The sequence below is a fragment of the Hyla sarda genome, unplaced genomic scaffold (assembly GCF_029499605.1).
Source record: "Hyla sarda isolate aHylSar1 unplaced genomic scaffold, aHylSar1.hap1 scaffold_38, whole genome shotgun sequence".
Taxonomy (NCBI): Eukaryota; Metazoa; Chordata; class Amphibia; order Anura; family Hylidae; genus Hyla; species Hyla sarda.
The window spans coordinates 590,272-613,112 of NW_026610399.1; the positions used below are offsets into that span (position 1 = coordinate 590,272).

Below are 22,841 nucleotides of genomic sequence, written 5' to 3' on the forward strand. Positions count from 1 at the left end.
AGGAGCCTGGGCCAGGTGGGAATCCATGGCCCAAAGTCCCCCAAAATCGAATGTCCCTGTGGTCAGAGAAGAAGCAGAGGACCATAGAGTACGACACCTTTCTGACTGCTCTCGAAGTGAAGATGAAGTCTATCCGAGAACGGAGCGAGCCATCGGGGCGGCTCCACGTATAGTTTACAGAGCCGTTCCCGATGGACCCAACAATGTCCTGCAAGGATGCCTCTGTCATCATCTCAATCAACAGCTTAGACTTCACGTCCAGGTTGGCGGATGTGCCAGAACTGCGGCCGTCCACCTCAATGGGGCAGTTGAAGTCACCACCCAACACTACTGCCCTAGTTGTGGCAAGCTCAGCCCCCAGGGCCTGGAGAACCTCCAGTCGGACATCCCTCTCAGGGGAGGCATACACGTTGATGAGCCGCACGGGCTCACCCGCCCAGGAACCGTCTGCGACGAGAAGTCTGACACAGACGAGCTCCAGGACGGAATCAAGTGCAAAGTTGCCTCCCCTGATCAGGATGGCCACCCCCGCAGACCTACTGTCACCCCCACCAGACCAGTAGGAAGGGCCGTGAGGCCACTGCCTGGCCAGATGGTTGTAAGACCTAGAAGCAGACAAAGCACATTCCTGCAGGATGTAAACATCACACCTCTGAGAATCTAAGAACGTAAGGACTGTCTGAAATCTAAACCTAGCTCTCACACTCCTCACATTAATGCAGAAGATGTTGAGATCAGCCATGGGAATAAAAAGAGAGGTTAGTTCAGATACCAGTTACCACTCTGGTCGGGCGGGTCCTCTTCTCTGGCGCCTGTCAGCTCCTGTGACTTCTCATAGCGCCCTTCCAAGAACTCGTCGTTGGCCGGAGTGTCTAGGATTTTATTGACTTCTGGGTCCTGCAGCAGCTCCTCCATAGACTGAGCTTGGACTTGCTCCGCTTGGACCTGTTCCACTTGGGCCTGCTCCAACTCCTCCTCTCCATCTGAAGCTTGAAGGCTCTCGCAGACCTGCTCCATCTCCTCCTCTTCATTTGAAACTTGAGGGGTCTCGCAGGTCTCGATAATCTTTCTCTTGTGGGACTCATCTGGTGTATTTTTTTTTCAACTATAATTTTTATTGAGCGAAAAAGACAAAAGGGAATGAAGTCCACTCGCAGGTGTGGCGTTTGTAGTATGCTCAGTTTTTCCAATTCAAAACAAAACAGAACAACGAATGAGAAATAGTCTACACGATTTCTGTTAACCTGACACATGGGGGAGGGGGACGGCATGAAAGGGAGAGGGAGGGGGAGGGGGGCGAGGAAGGGGGACATATATGATGAGTGAGAAGGTTAAGTGGAGGGGGGAGAGGGAGAAGCTGGAGTAATGCCACTATAGGCGGCAATCAATTTCAGGTGGGGATAAGTTAGCAGAAGGGTTGGGTAAATGGGGGATTGTGGGATGGGGTAGTAGGCAGTAGCTGAGTGAGGGGGGGGGGGGAAGGGGGGGGAGCTGTAAGTTAATGAGGAGAAGAAGGTAAGCGAGAGAGAAGGAATAGGGGGTCAGGGTAGAAAGAGGGTAAAAGAGGAAGATGAGGGTGGGGTGAGTAGGGCGGGGGGATAAGGGCAGAGAGCCGAAGGGGAAATCAGAGTGTCGGATGCGGGGGTATAGGAGATGGAGGGAAACCCCAGCAGGACCAATTCCGGTGTGAGTTGAATAGTGGTACCAGTAATGTCGGCCAGCTTGGCCTCCACCTCCTTCCAGAACAAGGCTATGCTGGGGCAATGCCACCAGACATGTGAGTGTGTGCCTACCTGGGCTTTGCATCTCCAGCATAGACCGGAGGGGGCGAGACCGTGGGCATGTAGGAACTCAGGCACCTTGTACCAGCGGGAGAGTATCTTAAAGTGATTTTCTTGCAGACGGACACATCTGGAAGGGCCCATCGTGAAGGAGAGAATACGATCCACCTCCATGTTTCTCAGGGGGCGCTGAAGCTCGGTCTCCCACGAGGCCAGGTAACCCGGCCTTCCCCGAGGTCTCGCCCGCCTCAAGGCTTATTTCGAGTCAGTAAGCCTCCATGGCCTATCCCCTATGGAAAGCAAGAAGCTTTCAAATTCAGTAAGCGCTCTGAGGGGCAAATGTTTTTTGGCGAAAGCAGTACAGCATGAGACGATATGGTTTAGGTGCAGGAAGGTCAGATTTACCTCAGGGAATAGTTGGCATATATCCGCTGCGGCCGGAACCCCACCGTCAGAGAACAACTGCGAGACTGGAACCCCTGATAACCTCCTCCACAAAGGAGTAAAGGTGGGTGAATCCATCCCCACGACCACAGGTATAAGATGCGAAGGAAGAAGAGGAGAAATTCCAGGGGAGAGGAAAGTCGAGAGAAAGGACCAGGAGGAGATAATGCCCTCAATTAATAAATGATTGCTTTTTGCATTATATTTGGCGTGGGACACAGGGGGCAACCACGCTAGTGGGTCAGCATCAGCAGGCGCCTGGGGGAGAGTCAAACCACGCGGCGCATGAGAAGGGTGGGTGTACCATACCCATCGCTGGAGCTGAATCCCCCTATAAAGGTCACGGACATCCGGCAGCCCGATGCCCCCCTCCGACCTCAGGCGGGTGAGCAGTGTATGTGACATGCGGGGCCTTTTTCGCTTCCATACGAATCCAGAAAAAAGCCTTCTAATTGCAATGAAAAAGCGATCAGGAAGTACTATGGGAACCATGGCGAGTTTGTATGTGATTTTGGGGAGGACATAACATTGGATGACATTGCGTCTAGCTAACCAAGAGATCAGGGGCAAGTCATATTCCTCCAGAATATTTTTGATGTCTCTCAATAATGGGGCAAGGTTGGCGTCGTATAAAGAGGCAGTTTGTGCGGTGATATGTACTCCCAGGTATTTAATATGCTTATCTGACCATTTAAAATCAGATTGAGAGCGGAGCAGCCGGGATGTTCTAGGGGGCAAGGTAATGTTCAATAGTTCCAACTTCGATACATTCACCTTGAAGTTGGAAACTGCACCGAAGTCGTCAAATAGTTGAACCAGGGGGGGTAGGTCCTCCAGAGGGCTCGCCAGTAGGAACAAAAGGTCGTCAGCAAATGCCAGCACTTTCATTTTGCCGCTCGGTGTGTGGAATCCCCTGAGACCTGACCACTGGAGCACCCTCTGCAGCAATGTCTCCATCACAAGGATGAACAGAGTCGGGGACAGGGGGCAGCCCTGCCTGGTGCCGTTTTTTTGTGGAAGGGGGGTGAGATGGAGTCATATACCAGTAGGGAAGCGGAGGGGGAAGAGTATAGGGACATTATTGCAGAAATAAACCAGTCTGGAAACTGAAACTTCCTTAGGGTCGCCGCCATGAATTGCCAATCAACTCTGTCAACTCTCTGCCTTCTAGGCGTCTACTCCAAGAAGAGCCAGAGGCCGTCCAGAGAGCTGTGCCTGAGAGATAGCCTGCAAGAGCTTTTCAGTGTTGGTACGGCCTTCTCTACCTTGTACGAAGCCGGCCTGCTCCTCGCCTATTAGGTGGGGGAGTCATTTTTTGATGCGGAGGGAAAGGAGTTTTGCCCACAGCTTAAGATCCATGTTTAATAGTGAAATCGGGCGAAAGCTGCCACAATCACTCGGATACTTCCCCTCTTTGGCCAGTAGGGTGATGTGTGCCTCTAAGGATTGCCTAGGTAATTGGGAGCCCTCAAACAGCGAGGTGCACCATTCAGTCAAATGGGGGGTCAGTACGTCTCGGTACCTCGTATAGTACTGGAGGGGGAGGCCGTCAGGGCCCGGGCTCTTGCCTGGAGGGAAAGAGGTCAGAACACGCCCAACCTCATCATCAGTGATGTGGGCTAACAGGCTCTCGGCCATCCCCTACTCCACACGAGGCAGGGAGAGGTGTTGTAAGAAGTCCTCAATGAGTGAGGTCTTCGTTGAAGGTGTAGGGGGATCTATCGTGGCGTCTAAATTGTACAATTTAGAATAAAACTTCTGGAAAGCCACCGCAATAGCCTCAGTTGTGGTGCAAGAGTCGCCCCGTTCGTCCCTAACATGGTGGATATGCTGTTTCGCCTTAGCTTTCTTAAGCAGGGACGACATGAGCTTGCCTCCTTTATTACCATGAGTGTACAAGCGGTGTCTAAAGTTAAGATATGCCTTAGAGGATTTATAGTTTAGGTGTGACAATAATTGTTCCCTGAGTGAACGTAGGTCATCCTGGACGGGGCCAGTGCATGTGGTCGTGTGTAATCTTTCTAAGCTAGCTATTTTAAGTAGGAGAGTGTCTATCTCTTTCTGGTATGTCTTTTTCAATTTTGAGCCCCAGGCGATGAAGATCCCCCTGATGTAGGATTTATGGGCCTCCCAGACTATAGGGGTGGGCAGTCCCGACCGACCATTAAGGTCAAAGTAAGACACTAGATGGTTTTTAATGTCTTCCCTAGCTGCGCTGTTTTCCAGTATGTGTTCGTTTAGGCGCCAGCGTATCGTGAAGGGTGTAGGGCCGGAGAGGTATAGAGACAGGTGGACAGGAGCATGGTCAGAGATAGTAATGACATCGATACCTGTGGTCGTGAGGGAGGGAAGAAGAGATGAATGGATGAAGATGTAGTCCAGCCGTTGGAAGGAATTATGAGCAGCCGAGAAGTGAGAGTAGTCTCTGACCGTGGGGTTCAGCGTCCGCCAGGCATCTACAAGGGACAAATTAGACAATTTAGCACGCAAGCAAGCAAAAGCACGATTTGAGATGGTGGATCTTGTGGCCGAGGTATCTAAAGAAGGGATTAGAGTAACATTGAGGTCACCTCCCAGAATGATCGGACCATCCGCAAACAGTCTCAGGTCGTCCAGGGTGCCCAGCAGCCAAGAAACTTGTGCATGATTAGGCGCATAAATATTCACCAAGGTATATTTGGAGTTGTTGATCAGCACCCTCAAAAAGAGCGCTCTCCCATTTGCGTCAGAATGCTGCTGGAGTACTATCACAGGTAATTTTTTATGCAGGGCTATTGAAACACCCTTGGACGCAGAGGCTGGATGGCAGGAGTGGAACCAGGAGTAGGGTTTTTTGGGGAGTTTAGGGATTTTGTCTTGTTTAAAATGAGTTTCCTGCAGGAATTAGATCATAGGGTTGAGGCGTTTAGTTACAGAAAGTATGTGGTTTCTCTTATTAGGGGTAAGCATCCCTCTAACATTGAAATAGACACAAGAGAGTGAGGATATGGCTGTGGCAGTAGAGTGTGCAGGTGGGTAGGGTAGGGAGGAATCAGGAGTTCAGAGGGAGGGAGCGTGTGCGGGGATGCATGGATGATGAAAAGTGAAATGAATAGGGGATAGAAGTAATAGTAGAGGTACAGATATAACACCTAAGGGAGATAAAGTAAGCTCTGTCGGCCACCAACAGTGAAAGGGCCAGACAGTAACTAGGTCACCATGTCGAATTTCAGGGCTAGGAAAGTCTCGGTCTAGATGAAGGAGGGATCAGTAGCAGTCACCCGTCCGTGGGATTTCATCGGTGGCTCCTCGGAATGCCAGGGCATCCCATGCCAGGGATCTGCCCGGTGCATCTCAAGCAATGCAGACCAGGTATTCGGAGACAGGGTGAAGTCCTCGTATCTACGCTGCAATCCCGGGCACTAAAGTTCTCTCAATCCCCCACGCAGAGGCAAGGTGTGCAAAACAAAATAACAGGAGAGTTCTAGTTACAGCATCAATCGGGAAAAGTCACCGGTCAGCCATCCATATAGGCTGGAGAAAAGGGCCATCAAAAAAGTCAGAAGGGGTTACTTATCTCAACCCTCTGGGGCAGGCATCTTCACCGGGGTCTTCTTCTGCTTCGGAGACTTGGAGCGAGCGACCATCTTCCACTCTCCCAAGTTCGGCAGCTGCGGAAGCGGCACATGATCTGACAGCGGCATCCACGATGGTACCTCAACAGGGGCGATGTCCAGGACTCGCCAGGCGCTCCGCAGGTCGTCAGGGGTCCTAATGTCCTAATGGTGATCATCTTCCCTCCTTTCAGAACCGAAAGCCCGAACGGGAACAACCAGGCGTACGTCAGGTTTTTCTCCCTGAGTTTTTCGAGCAGGGGGCGCATGATACGTCTCTTCATCAGCGTAGTAGGAGCAATGTCCTGATATAGGAAAATTTCATCTGCTCCGTAGTGGATGGGTCTCTTTTCCCTCGCAGCTTGTAAGATGGCAGCAGTATCCACAAATGACAAGAGACCACAGATAACATATCTGGGGGGTTCAGCTGGCTTCGGCCGAAGCCGGAGGGCCCTGTGAATGCACTCTATGACGATGGAGCCAGCGCGCTCGTCCCCCAGCAATCCAGCAAAGATCTCACGGACAATTTTAGGTAGCACATCAGGCACCCAGGATTCCGGAAGTCCTTTGAAGCGAATATTTTTCCGCCTGCTGCGGTTTTCCTGGTCTTCGATCAAAGTAAGGGCATTATTGACATGCGTCTCCATGGCTTCGGTTCTGGTGGCAAGTGCAGCAGAGTGTGTAGCGAGCTCTGTGCATGCCGACTCGAGGGCCTTCGTGCGAAAGCCGATGGCCCGAACCTCCGATTTGATTTCCGCCAGGTCCGCTCTCACTGGCTTCAGGGCTTGTGTTAGAGCCTTCTTCATGAATGATTTGAAGAAGGCTGGCGTAATAGCCGCCACTCCGCCGCCCTCCGAATCGCTGTCCTGGCCTCCTTCTTCTTCAGGGTTACAGCGTGTGGTGGGATCAGGCGCCATCTTGAGCGTGAGCATGAGACCTGTCGGTGCGTTTAGCAAAGAAAGTCGTAACGGCTGCTTGGCTTTTCTGTTTGGGCATCGCAGGTGGGTCACCAGGTATATAACGACCAATTTTCACCATTCCTGGTGAGATAAAGTGGGAATAAAAGGGTGCTCAGGAGGTGCGAGGCAGGAGCGCTCAGACTCGCACAGCCATACCAGTCCGCGGCCAGACTGCCCCCCCCCCCACACTCATCTGATGTATTGTCCTTTCCTCTTTCTCTGTATGGTACCTGGGGGAGGAAGCACAGGAAAATCCTCCAAAGAGCGAGTGCCAGCAGTTGGAGGGGGGTTTGGTGCTGCTGGGCCAGGGGAGAAAGGAGGCTGGGTGGGGCAGGGGGCAGGAGAAAGTGCCCGGGCAGGGGAGGACGGGGCAGGGGTGGGCCGGGGTGGGGTACGGGGGGCAGGGGTGGGACGGGATATGAGCGGTCTGCTTGGTCCTGGCCATGATCCTCTGTACACGTACACAGCGGAGATGTGATGGGAAGAAAGGAAAGAGCAGAATATTTATACTCCTGGTCTCATCCTTATTGGCTCATGTAAACCACACCCCTTCTTCCCATTGGCTGATTCATACAAACTAGAGCCCGCCAAAACACATGAGACATCTGTGATGGATCTTTGTTCTGAAGCGGCGGGGCCCATCCTCAGCGATGATAGCGCCCCCATGTATGACACGATGCCGGGTCTCGGGCATTCACACTGATTCCCCGCTCCTCGGATACAGACTCCTTTATGCCTACAATTCCTCAGAGCTCTATCTGCTTCACTATTTCCAATCTCTATATACATTTACATGGGGCAGTACAGTAGAGCGCCCCCATGATCGAACAAAATGCCCAGTAATTCTCAGAATGGGTTAGTAACTTCATATGTCCACAACCTATTAAGTAGATTAGAGGGTTAAAATCAGCACAATGTTTCTGGTTAATCAATATTAATAATTTCCAATAAATATTTTCTATTAGTCACTGCACGAAATTCTTACAGTTTCAGGATATACAAATCAGTTGCAGTGAGTGTTACAATAGCGACACCTGGTGGTGAGAGCTTTGTATTCTAAACTTTGCATGTTGCCAAATTGTAACAAGTATTTACATTTCCTCAAGAACTGACACTAAAATTGTTACAGAGTAGCAAACAGATACAACTAGATGTTATATGAACACCACGATACCAGTTTCTCTAATATGGAGAATATAGTCAAGCCGGGAGCTTGTGTCTCTTCTTGAGGATCTAGGACAAAGGCATATGCATTGTAGTGTGTGTGTGTGTGTGTGTGTGTGTGTGTGTGTGTGTGTGTATATATATATATATATATATATATATATATATATATATATATATATATATATATATATATATATATATATACACACACACACACACACACACACATTTCTCACCCACTCTTAATTTGTTTTATATAAAACGCAGGTTATACTACAGTGTATGTAATGAGTATTTAAAAGCTACATTTTAATAATCGGTTCAAAGGTTTTGGGGTAAAATTAAGAGGTCAAAGTGTCCAAAGTGTCTCCTGATGATATGTATGATTGGCAATGCGCCCCAAGACTTCTGTAAACCCTCGGCCTCCTCCCCTTACATCCTGGGCTCTAATCCCTCAGTATATCTGCGCTCCTGTCCTGTTCTGCCCCAGTAAACCCCAACAGGATTCCCCAAATACACCAGACTATGATGGCGCTTCCTTCTCTTCAGGATCTCTGCTGTCTGGAGGAAAATACACGGGCTCCGGGGAGTGTTCGGTCGGTAAGAGAGGAGGAAGATGCCGCAGGTATAAGATATGATCCGACTGAAGCTCTGGATGTGGAACTGGTGGGGTCGGCGGGTGATCTCCGGGCTGCTCAGCGGTGAGAAGAGAGCGGGAGAAAGGAGACAGGGATAGCGGGAACCGGCGAGGACAGCGGAGGGAGCGGAGAGCAGTGAGGGGGTCAGAGGGGCTGAAGATGAAGAATAAGGGAAGAGAACAAAGGAGAAGATTCTGAGAAGGAAAGTAATAATCCTGATCCAGATATAAGACGATCCGGACTTTCTGTGGGATCCTTCACAGACTGTATTGTATCCGCAGATCCCTCGTCTATTCAGTGATGATCTCTGGGATCTATTACAGAATTGAGGATTCCTATCTATTATTATGTATAGACGATATAACATTATAGTGACGTCATACACGTCTTGGAGATAAAGCTCTATACTGCCCATTACTCTATTACAGTCTCTGCTCATTAACCCCTAATACTCCTGAGAAGTCTCGTTGAGAGCAGGAAGGGGAGTTACAAAAGTATACAATGTAACAACAATGTATGAATAAGAATAAACAAATGAATAAATAACTAATGTATCAACGTGGAAACTAACAGACAGGAGTCCATCATAAAGAGTGAATAAGATGTGTTTGTCCTGGAGAGACTGCACAAAACAAAGAATTTATTACTTTATAATGTTTCCCCGTTGTGGATGGGCTGTGGGTCTGGTGTCATCTATATAATACATGACATGGACATTCTGTAACACAGTAGGTGACATGTCCCTAATGTACATGGGCCGTGACGTCATCGTTCTCTCTGCACATTTACAATGGAAGTATAAAAGACATCATTCTATCAGAGACATGAGGATTTATGGTTATAGAGACTTATACCGTGTTATATCCCGTTTCGAACCTGTAGGGTGGAGTCTAGTTTGTGGACTTAGCCTGTTACATCTGTATGAATTCACATTGTTATCTATATAAACCATTTATATTAATATGATACATTATAATTCCGTGCATTGTATAAGGTAAATACAATATTTTATTACATTATTAATTAGAAGATAATAAAGAAGAAGAGTTTTATTGTCCGCCCGGGCTGGAGTTCCTCTTGGATGTCGGCAGTCTGATGCTTGCTGTGCGGCTCTCCACCTTTCCCGAGCACAGGAGCTGGGATTCAGCAGGCGGGCTGGCTTTATACAATTGTTGTGTGGAATACAAATATGACATGGAAGTATCAGTACAGCGGCCGGGATAGGGCTTTCTCTCCCAGGTATAATGTTCTCTGTTATCAGGACCATATACACAACCAATATAAGAATCCCCGATGTCATCCTGGTAATGTACAAGCAGGTCCTGTAATGGAGATAATCTGTGAGAGAAATCACAATAGGATCCTCGGGGTCATCACTTAATAGACGAGGGATCTGGGGATGGAAGACATTCTGTGAGGGGGAAGGATCCTACAGAGAATACGGAGTCTCTTGTATCTGGATCAGGATTCTGACTTTATTTCTCAGAATCTTCTTTGTTCTCCTCACTTCTCCTTCCATCTTCAGCCCCTCTGACCCCGTCACTGCTCTCCGCTCCCTCCGCTCTGTCCTCGCCGGTTCCCGCTATCACTGTCTCCTTTCTCACCGCTGAGCAGCCCGGACACGATCCTCCGACCCGACCACTTCTACTTCCAGAGCTTCAGTCGGGGACCGGATCAGATCTTATACCTGCGGCATCTCCTTCCTCAGTTCCCGGCCCGAACACTCCCCGAAGCCGGATCAGCTGTGACAGCTCCTGCCCGGTGGCTTCAAAACACGTTGGAGATTACAAAGAATAACAACAGGGAGATGACATAATTCCCCATCATGGAGAATCTGTATCCCCTTCCCCCTGACCTCCTGCACAGCCGGGATGTGAGAGAATATCCCCAGGGGTAGGAGCCCCAGCTCTAGGTCCAAATCCTGCTCCTCCTCCCCCCGCACCCGGGCCATGTGCTCTCTGCAGACATGAGGAGACATCTGCGGGTGTTATGGGTCGGGAAGCTGTAAGGAAGATGAAGGAGAGAACAGTCATCACATCTACTTGTGGACAACTCCCCCCATCATCTCCGGGTCAGTAAATGGACACGTTGTCCGTATTATATCTATATATCAGGACAGGGAGCTGGCAGTGAGCGGAGGCGCCGCCTGTGTTACCCTCCGGGGCTCTCAGCAGCTCCAGGCCGTCTCCGCATCGTGCAATCAGCTTCCTGGACGGTAGATGTTGTAGTAAAGATCCGTGTGATGGTGACCGGTGCCGGGAATAGAAGGAACGATCCCCAGCAGCAGATTTATATTCCCGGATACACAGTGATGTGCAGATCGGGAAGACTGTGATGGAGATCCCGGGGCCTCCTCCCGGCTCCTTCCCGGCACCTCCGCCAGTGACGGGTATAAACTGTTAGGGGGGATGTTGGGGAGGAATAAGACACGGAGAAGGGGAGCTCGCCTGTCCGGTTCTAGCCGCTAAAGATCTTTTATCCCGGGCAGGGAAGCACAAGGTTGTAGCGGAACTTCGCCCGGGTCCAGACGGGATGGGGCGGGGCCTGTGCTCTGTGTCAGCCAATAGCAGCTCCGGACGGTGACATCTCAGCAGCCAATCATTGCGCAGCCGCTGTACATATAAGAGGCGCCAGCAGCTCCGGTCTCAGCATTTATCGTTCACGATATTTTTGAGTTCTAAGATGGCAGAAACCGCACCAGTCGCTGCTCCTCCCGCCGAACCGGCCGCAAAATCCAAGAAGCAGCCGAAGAAATCAGCTGCCAAGAAAAGCCACAAACCCTCCGGTCCCAGCGTGTCCGAGCTGCTCGTTAAAGCCGTGTCCGCCTCTAAGGAGCGCAGTGGGGTGTCTCTGGCTGCCCTGAAGAAGGCTCTGGCTGCCGGAGGATACGATGTAGACCGAAACAACGGCCGCCTGAAGCTGGCCATCAAGGGGCTGGTGACCAAGGGAACCCTGCTCCAGGTGAAAGGCAGCGGCGCCTCCGGATCCTTCAAGATCAACAAGAAGCAGCAGGAGACCAAGGACAAGGAGGCCAAGAAGAAGCCGGCGGCTGCGGCCAAGAAACCTGCAGCAGCTAAGAAATCAACCAAATCCCCTAAGAAGCCAAAGAAGGCTCCGAGCGCGGCCAAGAGCCCGAAGAAAGCCAAGAAGCCTGCAGCGGCCAAGAGCCCCAAGAAGCCGAAGGCTGCCCCCAAGAAGGTGACCAAGAGCCCGGCTAAGAAGGCGGCCAAACCCAAAGCTGCCAAGAGCCCTGCTAAGAAGGCGGCCAAACCCAAAGCTGCCAAAAGCCCGGCAAAGAAGGTGACTAAAGCCAAGAAGAGCGCGGCTAAGAAATAATCGGGAGCCTCGTCCTGTACTTATCCCTCAAAGGCTCTTTTCAGAGCCACCACCTCCTCCCACCAGAGCTGTATGATCACCGCCCGTGTAACACCGGGATGTATAAAGAATATAATACAGTGATATAAATCCCTTCTATATTATCATCACTTTATTATATTTTATCAATCCCAATACATCTGCCTTTACTAGTTCTAGATCCCCTTATGAACACTCAGCTGAGTCTGTTCTGTAACCAACCATAGTTGTATCTTTCTGTAACACTTGTAGGGTCAGCGCTTGGGGGAAATATAAATATTGTTACAAATCGGCAACAAAAAGATTATAAATCTCTCCACCAGGTGTCACTATTGTAACACATTGTAGATCTTGTGTATAAACTATAAGGATTTACACTGCTGTGATAAATGACGCCCTAAGGATAGACGGGATTATGGCAATTATTAATATACCAGATATTTGGGGATAAATGTAACCCTTTGGGTAATAGGTTGTGTACATATTATTTCCCCCATCCTGAGGGTTAGTTTGCTGCATAGTTTTATTACTATATAAAGTCATGCAGTCCCGAATAGAGTCTGATTGCCTGCCGCTCCCCTATATTCAGTGTGAACACCCGAAATGGGGAAGGGCCGAATAGGGCGAGGATGGGTCCTGCCTCTTTCTAACAAAGAACAATTGTTGACGTCACATGTATTTTGGCGGGCTCATTGGTTGTAAGAATCAGCCAATGGGATGCAGGGGTGGGGTTTACATGAGCCAATGCTGATGAGACCAGGAGTATAAATATTCCGCTCTTTCCTCTCTTCCCATCACTTCTCCGCTGTGTACGTAGAATCATGGCCAGGACCAAGCAGACCGCTCGTAAATCCACCGGAGGGAAAGCTCCCCGCAAGCAGCTGGCTACCAAGGCCGCCAGGAAGAGCGCTCCCGCCACTGGCGGGGTGAAGAAGCCTCACCGCTACCGTCCAGGTACAGTGGCTCTCCGTGAGATCCGCCGCTACCAGAAGTCCACTGAGCTGCTGATCCGGAAGCTCCCCTTCCAGCGCCTGGTGAGGGAGATCGCCCAGGACTTCAAGACCGATCTTCGCTTCCAGAGCTCGGCGGTCATGGCCCTGCAGGAGGCCAGCGAGGCTTATCTGGTGGGACTCTTTGAGGACACCAATCTGTGCGCCATCCATGCCAAGAGAGTCACCATCATGCCCAAAGACATCCAGCTGGCCCGCAGGATCCGTGGGGAGCGAGCTTAGATCTGCCCGAGACCCGCATACAACACAAAGGCTCTTTTCAGAGCCACCAAATTATCTATAGAACGAGCTGATTCCTTATCCTCTCCATTGTTCTGCTCCTATACTCCGCCTGTTTTCATAAGCAGGATCCCGGGATTGTTCTCTGCCTTTAACCCTCAGTGCTGAGTTATGTTCAGTTACTATAGTGATGAAGATCGTGTCCTCTGCAGTGTAATGCGCCTGTGTGTGATCGGTGCTGCTGGCTTCTGTCTCCCGACACTTGGGATCGTAATTGGTGCATAGAGGGGAAACGAGCGGGCACTAAAGGGTTAACTCTAGGCGGAGTTATAGACCCGAATGTTCGCTCATTGGATGATCACCGCAGTTGACTATTTTGAAATCCCCGCTCTTCTTCTGGTCGTTTCTCCCTTTGTCTCGTCCTCTTCCCTGTACACGTGACTACATTCCTCTGGTTTCTGTAAATAGGAAGAAAAAGGCTGCGGAGGGGAAACTGTTGGTGCCGATCAGGGGGATTCTAGTGAGGCTGATGCGGTAGGAGAGAGGACGCTGTGTCCGGGGCTGACATCACAATGGTGGGTGTATACGGGGTCTTCCCTGCAGAGTATATAGAGGAGCCGCGTCCCTGTCCTATTCCAGACCTGATACCGATCACACCCTGCAGCCGGACACTGCTGAGAATGCGGCGGGGAAAGCTATCCTGTATTTTATACATTGTTAGTTTGTAGTGATTTAATGTAATACATTCCGATATTATGTCACTCTGCTGCAAGAGATCGCCCAGTGTGAACACTGACCGTGCGGTTGTTTTACAATCTATTTTACCTGTCAGCGATCACAGTGTATTTAGACCTGATGAAGTCTTATTGGGGGAAGAGATTTCCGGGCCCGTCATTGATGAAATCCTTCCCGATCTGAATATAACGCGTGTCCGTGTGAATATAGCGCTAATAGAAAAGCTCAGGACTAATCTATTAATAGTAAATAATCTCCTAGACCTTCGGTGTTCTCTATCCGAATAAGTGTCCGAGAATCTCAGCCTCCTGGGAGGGAAGGGATAGAGAATGGGAGACTAATAATGGAAGGAAAAAAATGGAGCAAAAGGAACAATTAAATTGATCAGAATAAAAGGAGGAAAGTTACAGGGGAAAAAAATAAAATACACATATATACACACACACCATTTATCATGAATCAAAAGTAATCTCAGGACCCTGTGGTTACTAATATTATTGTTTAAAATAGACACCACCGATCTCTCCCCCTCAGGCCGATTTATTCACAAGCTGAGCCGGGACAGCAGGAGGGTGAGCGGTGAGTGTACACCGGCCTTTTACTATTAGTTCAGGACTCTAATTTACGAATATTGCGCATAGGACTCACATTTTCATTGGTAGCATACACACAGTGCGATATCATACATCGTGTCCAACCAAAACTATTCAAATGGTGTTTTATGTTTCTTTATTGGAATGAATATTGAGACATTTTCTTAGTAACAAAGTGTTTCTAGTCTCATTCGTTACATCTAGCGGGATTGTTACTCTTTATAACAACTCAGAATTTCCTTCACTTCACCGATCTGTCTGTTTTACTAGTGCATTAATGGGTTAACTATTTTATGTTTTTATGTGATTACTATCTATTTTAACCAATAATCCTAGTATCTAAAGGGCTCTGAGATGACTATTATGTTTCATGATCAATGTTATTGTACTCCGAGCGACCCAGCTGAGAATATCTAGTTTACTACAACTTCCCTCGTTTTATTCTTAATTATATTTGTGTCATTTATATTTTTATTTAGTCAACATTTTCATTCTACAGCGATAACTGTAGAATGAGCGGGAACATAACAGTTCTATAGTCGGATACAAAGCGCTCATTGTCTCCATGTAATAAGGTGTCAGGACCGGCCGGCTCTGGGGCGATAATTCCCGGGCACTGTATACAGCGAGTGCCGGGATCTATATGTAACCAGCGATGGAGAAGCGCTGACCCCTGATCGGCTGGAGATCCGATGTGTTCAGGAGGTTACAGTATAGGGGGCGCCATCTCTACACTGCGGTCACTTAAGAAAATGTACTCATTACAAGAGAATTAACCCTCAGATACCAACTACATTCGGCACAACCCACACGTAGTCCTACGTAAGAAAAATATAGCAGCTCAAATCCCTTTCACACCCGAGATCAGCGGTGCCAGCTCTGTAGTAGACAATGTGGGTGGCTCTTAGAAGAGCCTTTGGTGTTCAGGATGGGTCTGGGATAAGCGGTGATCACTTGTTCTTTGCCGCTTTGCTGCTCTCGGTCTTTTTGGGCAGCAGCACGGCCTGGATGTTGGGGAGGACGCCTCCCTGGGCGATGGTCACCCCTCCCAGCAGCTTGTTCAGCTCCTCGTCATTGCGCACGGCCAACTGCAGGTGACGGGGGATGATGCGGGTCTTCTTGTTGTCCCGGGCGGCATTACCGGCCAATTCCAGGATCTCAGCGGTTAAATACTCCAGCACAGCGGCCAGGTACACGGGAGCACCGGCGCCCACCCTCTCGGCATAGTTCCCTTTGCGGAGAAGCCTGTGCACACGACCGACGGGGAACTGAAGTCCTGCCCGGGATGAGCGGGTCTTTGCCTTAGCCCGAACCTTCCCTCCTTGTTTGCCGCGTCCAGACATAATGGTAAGTGAATCCCAAATGTTCAAGAGAATCCTCTCCGAGATGTAACTATTATTTTTCCTTCTGCTGCCTTTTATAGGTTTCAGCTCCGCCCTCCGGCTCCTGTGATTGGGTAGATTTGAATCCGGCCAATGGTGACGAGACTTGACCAATAAATAATTCCCAGGGCGTGGTTTAGGACGCTCCCACAGGTCACATGATTTGCTCCTCCAGTAGAACAGCGAGCAGACAGCATTTCTCATTTGCATGGGCTGCCTATAAATACGGCTGCGGTGGGAGGAGGAAGCATCATTATTCTCTCTCTGTTCTAGTGAAGAAGGATTGTGACTGATCATCATGCCTGATCCCGCCAAGTCTGCTCCAGCGCCCAAGAAAGGCTCCAAGAAAGCCGTGACCAAGACTCAGAAGAAGGACGGCAAGAAGCGAAGGAAGACCAGGAAGGAAAGCTATGCCATCTACGTGTACAAGGTGCTCAAGCAGGTCCACCCTGACACCGGCATCTCCTCCAAGGCCATGGGCATCATGAACTCCTTTGTGAATGATATCTTCGAGCGCATCGCAGGGGAAGCCTCCCGCCTGGCTCACTACAACAAGCGCTCCACCATCACCTCCCGGGAGATCCAGACCGCCGTGCGCCTGCTGCTGCCTGGAGAGCTGGCCAAGCACGCCGTGTCCGAGGGCACCAAGGCCGTCACCAAGTACACCAGCGCCAAGTAACCTGCTCCGCCTCCTGCTGTCACCCCAAAGGCTCTTCTAAGAGCCACCCACATTGTCTATAATAGAGCTGGAGCTTCTCCTGTCTGTATTCCCCGTATTCTCTTCTGTCTATGTGGCCGCTATTCTGTCAGTACAGTCTATTGATACTATATATATTCTGCATCGGGTGAGATCAGAGCGGCGGCTGCGGTTCTCCCTGACTGCAGGGTGTATATTCTCCTGTGCCCACACGTCGTCTCTCCACGATCAATAAATCCTCATTCACTGATCGGGGAATCTATTGATCGGAATCGCTGGGGTTTATTATGAGACACTCATCCTGCTGCTATAATCTTTGTGCACTGACTGGGAGGGGACAATAGAGAAACAAGGAGGATGAGGGTAGTAGTCAGCCACAGAATCAGCCTCTACATCTCGGGGAGATCTCTCCATTGTAATCGGGACCGCGCGCACGGCTGATTGTTAACCCTTTAGCGGCATGTTTACTACAATGAAATGACAAAGGACCCGAGCCCGACTCTACACAGCAGGGAGGACACCACAGTATCAGGGTATTTCTCCGCTCATAGGCAGCATTAATTCTATATAAATCCCGATGGGTCAATGATAATTTATTAATGCCCCTTTCCACACTCACACATTGGCTGATCACAGGACGTTCAGGGTTTGAATTTCCCGCTTCTTCCAGACCCGATAACAATGGAGAGATCCCCCTCATTCTCGTGTATGCCACCAATAAAGATCCTAATCCTATGCGCAATGCTCGCACAGCTGCCGTTGGTTATAATCTTTGGAAATTAATTCTAGTCATGAATTATAAGTAAAAGTCTGGTGTAGATAACCGCACAGCGCTCCCACTCATACACCGATCACCCTCCCGCTGTCTCGGTCTCAGCTTGTGAATAAACCGGCCGTGCATGGAAGCCTGAAGGGGAGAGATCGGTGGTGTCCAGGTGCGGTCTGGATGTTCCCAGTGATAATACTGGAGTAGAGTCCTCGCTAAAGAGTTAATGATTGAAAGTTGTCACAATCTAGCGCTTGTTTTTTGCGCAAATGATTTTCCAGTTGTGTGGTGACATAGATGGGGGTAACCAGACGCATTTCAGTGGTTTAGATTATTATCTATTGTAACCAATAATACTACTAGCCCTGTGACTACTTTTATGCTTCATGATCAATGTTTTATTTTCTTTTTTTGCATCTTTCCTCGTTTTATTGGTATTATGTTCCATCTTGATTTTTTTGTTATCATATTTTAATTTCAGAAGATTCATCCAAGGCTTTTCTATAGTTAACGCTATATTCACACGGACACGCGTTATATCCAGATCGGGAAGGATTTCATCAATGACGGGCCCTGGAATCTCTCCCCCCACTAAGACTTCATCAGGTTTAAATACACGGTGATCGCTGACAGGTAAAATAGATTGTAAAACAACCGCACGATCAGTGTTCACACTGGGCGATCTTTTCCAGTAATTTAATACATAGAACAATAAAATGTATCAAAAATACTTTCCCCGCCGCCTCCTCTTCAGGAGAAGGTGTCAGGCTGCTGGGGGAGGGTGCAGGATGTGATCGGTATCAGGTCTGGAATAGGACAGGGACGCGGCTCCTCTATATACTCTGCAGGGAAGACCCCGTATACACCCACCATTGTGATGTCAGCCCCGGACATAGTGTCCTCTCTCCTTCTACCGCAAAGGCCTCAATAGAATCCCCCTGATCGGCCCCTAACAGTTTCCCCTCCGCCGCCTTTTTCTTCCTATTTACAGAAACCAGAGGAATGTAGTCACGTGTACAGGGAAGAGGACGAGACAAAGGGAGAAACGACCAGAAGAAGAGCGGGGATTTCAAAATAGTCAACTGCGGTGATCATCCAATGAGCGAACATTCGGGTCTATAACTCCGCCTAGAGTTAACCCTTCAGTGTCCTCTGCACCAATTACGGTCACAGGTGTCGGGAGACTGAAGCCAGCAGCACCGATCACACAGGCGCATTACACTGCAGAGGACACGATCTACATCACTATAGTAACTGAACTCAGCACTGAGAGGGTTAACTGCAGAGAACAATCCCGGGATTCTGCTTATGAGAACAGGCGGAATATATATACAATATACTTGGGTGTGAACAGCTCCATTAACCTACAGGTGTTATAGAGTGAAGGCTTATTTGTCCAGATAGCGGGATATAGATAATTGTTACCCGGATATTATCAGGAGATCTGCATCTTCTATAACACGGACTCTTTAGGGAGGTAATGACTGATATGGTGGGGAGGGAAGTAATGTAATCTGGAGAAGATGAGTGTAGATTGAAACAGTAACTAGAATCACGGAGGAAGATGAGGGCAGTAGTCAGAACATTCAGAGGAGATCCCCCGGAGCAGATAGAGGGAAACACCGATAGACTGATCAGGTGCAGAGATTATGGCAGAAAAGGGAAAAAAAAACACCGCAACCACAAGAGCAAAACACCGATCACACAACCTCTCAGTACAGAAGACACAAGGAATTGTAGCCTTTCCATAGAACATGTGGGCGGCTCTGAGAAGAGCCTTTGGGTTGATGAGATGGAGCCGAGTAGAAGCAGAATTAACCTCCGAAGCCGTAGAGAGTGCGGCCCTGGCGCTTGAGGGCGTACACCACGTCCATAGCGGTGACGGTCTTCCTCTTGGCGTGCTCGGTGTAGGTGACGGCGTCACGGATGACGTTCTCCAGGAAAACCTTCAGGACACCGCGAGTCTCTTCATAGATGAGGCCGGAGATGCGCTTCACGCCTCCCCTGCGAGCTAGACGGCGGATAGCAGGCTTGGTGATGCCCTGGATGTTATCCCGGAGCACCTTCCTGTGCCGCTTGGCTCCGCCCTTACCGAGACCTTTCCCTCCTTTACCGCGTCCAGACATCTTCTCTATGTAGCGAGTAGACTGCAGAATACTGAGTGCGGCCGAGTCCTGATTATATAGCACAGGAGCGGACCAGACAGAGAACTGTAACAAATATGACATCATCCGGGGGCGTTTCTTTTAACCAAATTTACATTCCTGACCCCTCCCCTTTTCATTGATTGGCTGAACACGAGACGAGAAGGTTTTGAATATCCCGCCCATTACGAAACGTTTGCTGCATTTTCCGATTCTAAATAATCAGTTTTTTTTTTTTTTTTTTTTTTTTTTTCTTACCGCGATTCTCCCCAACAATGTAGAGAAGAGCAGTCGTCATTGTACCGAGCGGGAATGGTGATCGGGCAGGTGTGTGAGCTGTATGTTACACACATGGGAGAGGATCAATAGCAGCACAATAATCTGTCAGGTGTATAATGTGTGTGCGGGGAGCAGCAGATGGCAGAACGATTCTTGTGAATGGATCGATCACTCGGGCAGCATTACCAGGTCTACAGGACTGCTCACCCCCCGGGCACCAAGACCCTGCACACATTGTACGACATTATATGGAGCCCCGATATGTGCAATGAGAGTGACCGAGAATAATCGTCCGAGAGCCTGACCCCACGTGTTATATGATAGAAGGGGAGAGAGCGGGAAAACGATCAGCCGAAGATCGGGAATATCACAATCACATGATCTCCGGTGATCAACCAATGAACCTCCAGTATCGGGGCTAATATCTCCGCCCACACAGTTAACCCTTCAGTGTCCTCCTTATGTCTGCTCTTTGCTTTCCCCCTTCATATCCCAATCACGGTCAGCGGTCACTACCCCTAAATCTTTACTGTGCAGTACAGCGCCCCCTATAATCAGACTCCATTCGGGGCTGCATTGGTATTAAAATACCATACAAACAAATAAGCCCAATAATTCTCAGGATGGATAAAACACCATGTGCAAAACCAGCTATCGAAAGAGTTAAATGTACCCCCAAATTTGGGTAAATCATAACTTCCTTAAATCACATCTATCCATAGAGATCGTCTATCACAGCAGTATAAATCCTTCCAGTTACAGTTTATACAGATCAGATACATTGTGTTACAATAGCGACACCTGGTGGTGAGAGCTTTGTATTCTAATCTTTACATGTTACCAAATAGTAACAAGTATTTGTATTTCCCAGGTGCTGATACAAGTTACAGAGGCGCAAATAGATACAACTATGGATGGTGACTAAGACTTTTAAGAGCAGCTGAAATTATTGTGCTGTGTTATTATATCTAGTATAGAATAAACAGGGTGTATAAGTGTCCTAAGGGGATCAGGAACAAATAAATACATCTGTATTGTGCTTGATATAACAAAACATTATAATAAAGTGATGCAATATAGAAGGGTTTGTATATTAGGATGTGGAGTTACAGATTTTCCATCTCCCAGATCCTGAATTATGTGATCTCCTTGGAGCTGTGGGGCAGGGGCTGTGGATTTATAATGTTTTGTTTAGTTTTTTTAAATTAAATCCATGATTACATTAATACCCATACAATCTAATTATAAATTAAATTATTTAATTGCTCACTATTGATGCATCCACTAGTTATTGATCATGAATATATTAATTATTATGATTGTAAATATTTACTAATTCATATGATCCATGTAAAAGATGGATATCATTGGGGATATTGATCAACTCTTGTGAAGTGTTTTTGTCGCAAGGTGTTTGATAACTATTGCTCAAATAGAAAAAAAAAGATGTGACTCTACGATATTTTAAGTGTGGTCCAGGCTTACTTAGGTTTTCGACTCTTCAAAGCCTTTTGCCCTCAAAATTTGTGACTTTTAGAAAAGTTGCAGATAGTGAATTTGTTACCACTGCACCTTCCTGACTAAATATTCAACTGAAATACAAGACTTTGGTTTCTGACCAATTAGGTTTATCGCACCAAAAAATGCAAAAAGTGACTGCGCCTGGTAATTTGCGACAAAAGTAAACAAAAAAAAGACCAAATAATTTGATAAATCCCCTCACCCCATGTTCCTTACATATCATATTATGTCTTTATATCATATTATATCATGTTGACCCAGGGATCCCTCTAGTGGTGTATAGTAATAGTGTAGCAAGTTTTTCTTAGATCACTCAAAGATGGAGGCCGTGATTGTGACATCATGGCCACACCCCCTGGTGACATCACACCCACTCTATTCATGTCTATGAAAGGGGTGTGTGTCGTGAATTCACGAGGGGCATAACCATGACATAACCACCACTGCCGCAAGAAACCAGCATTTGTTTTGAATGCCAGGTGCAGCGGAAGATCAAGGGGGTCCCGTTGCTGGGATAGGGGATAAGATGTCTAGCAGTGGAGTAACCCTTTAAATACATTTTATTTTAAATCGACAGGTGTCAGAAAGTTAAACAGATTTGTAAATTACTTCTATTAAAATATATTAATCCTTCCAGTACTTATCAGCTGCTGAATGCTCCAAAGGAAGTTTTTATTTTTGAATTTCTTTTCTGTCTGACCACAGTGCTCTCTGCTGAAACATCTATCAATTTCTGGAACTTTCCAGAGCAGGAGAGATTTGCCATGGGGATTTTCTCCTGCTCTGAACAGTTCCTAAAATAGACAGAGGTGTCAGCATAGAGCACTGTGGACAGACAGAAAGGAAATTCAAAAAGAAAAAAAACTTCCTCTGTAGTATACAACAGCTGATAAGCACTGGAAGGGTTAAGATTTTTTTAATAGAAGTAATTTACAAATCTGTATAAACTTTCTGACATCAATTTATTTAAAAGAAAATGTTTTCCAGTGGAGTACCCCTATAAGGCAGGCAGTTGCACCCACCCCCACTTCCTGACAAATATTCAGAACACGTATTGAGGTGGTGGTGGGGTGTACTCTCTCATTCCTCAGCATGTCAATAACAGGTAACTAATACTGTTTGTAAATCATATGGCATAATGGCGTGCACTATGAGGGAGATGTGACACTGTTGTTTGATCGTTGTCTCTGGGAATATTCCAATATGTGCACCCCATCTTGTGTTTTTGGGGTTGGTGTTTTTTTAGGGGTGGGCCATTTTAAAATGGGAGTGCTCTCATTTTGCTGTATTTAATCATTTTTGTAAATAATAAAGCATTTTGTGGACACTTTCTTGTGTCAGTCTATTATAGGTTCTTTAATTTCTGGAAACGCTTGGAAAAAGCCCATTGTGTGTTCCGATACCTTAGTGTGCATTTTAACACTGGGATAAATCTGACAACAACCAGGGATATTTTATCCACCCTCAAGTGTAGAATCAGAGAGAGTATTCAGCACAGTAGGATCCGTCATCACCCCTAAGACAACAAGTCTGCCAGCAGCATGGAACATGTAACCTCC

General features: G+C 48.0%; 4 protein-coding genes across 4 annotated transcripts; 2 read left to right on the forward strand and 2 right to left on the reverse strand.

The window, feature by feature from the left end:
- The first annotated feature begins 11,253 nt into the window (after positions 1-11,253).
- LOC130332589 (histone H1B-like) lies at positions 11,254-11,936 on the forward strand. The gene has a single exon (XM_056553758.1). It carries the CDS (start codon positions 11,265-11,267, stop codon positions 11,916-11,918), a length of 654 nt encoding a protein of 217 aa, XP_056409733.1. The 5' UTR covers positions 11,254-11,264; the 3' UTR covers positions 11,919-11,936.
- A 3,507-nt stretch (positions 11,937-15,443) lies between these two features.
- LOC130332591 (histone H2A type 1-like) lies at positions 15,444-15,836 on the reverse strand. Its single transcript, XM_056553760.1, has one exon. The coding sequence runs from the start codon at positions 15,834-15,836 to the stop codon at positions 15,444-15,446; it is 393 nt and encodes a 130-aa protein (XP_056409735.1).
- A 337-nt stretch (positions 15,837-16,173) lies between these two features.
- Positions 16,174-16,554, forward strand: LOC130332629 (histone H2B 1.1). Its single transcript, XM_056553798.1, has one exon. It carries the CDS (start codon positions 16,174-16,176, stop codon positions 16,552-16,554), a length of 381 nt encoding a protein of 126 aa, XP_056409773.1.
- A 2,598-nt stretch (positions 16,555-19,152) lies between these two features.
- On the reverse strand, positions 19,153-19,595 carry LOC130332590 (histone H4-like). The gene has a single exon (XM_056553759.1). The coding sequence runs from the start codon at positions 19,567-19,569 to the stop codon at positions 19,153-19,155; it is 417 nt and encodes a 138-aa protein (XP_056409734.1). The 5' UTR covers positions 19,570-19,595.
- Positions 19,596-22,841: the final 3,246 nt, after the last annotated feature.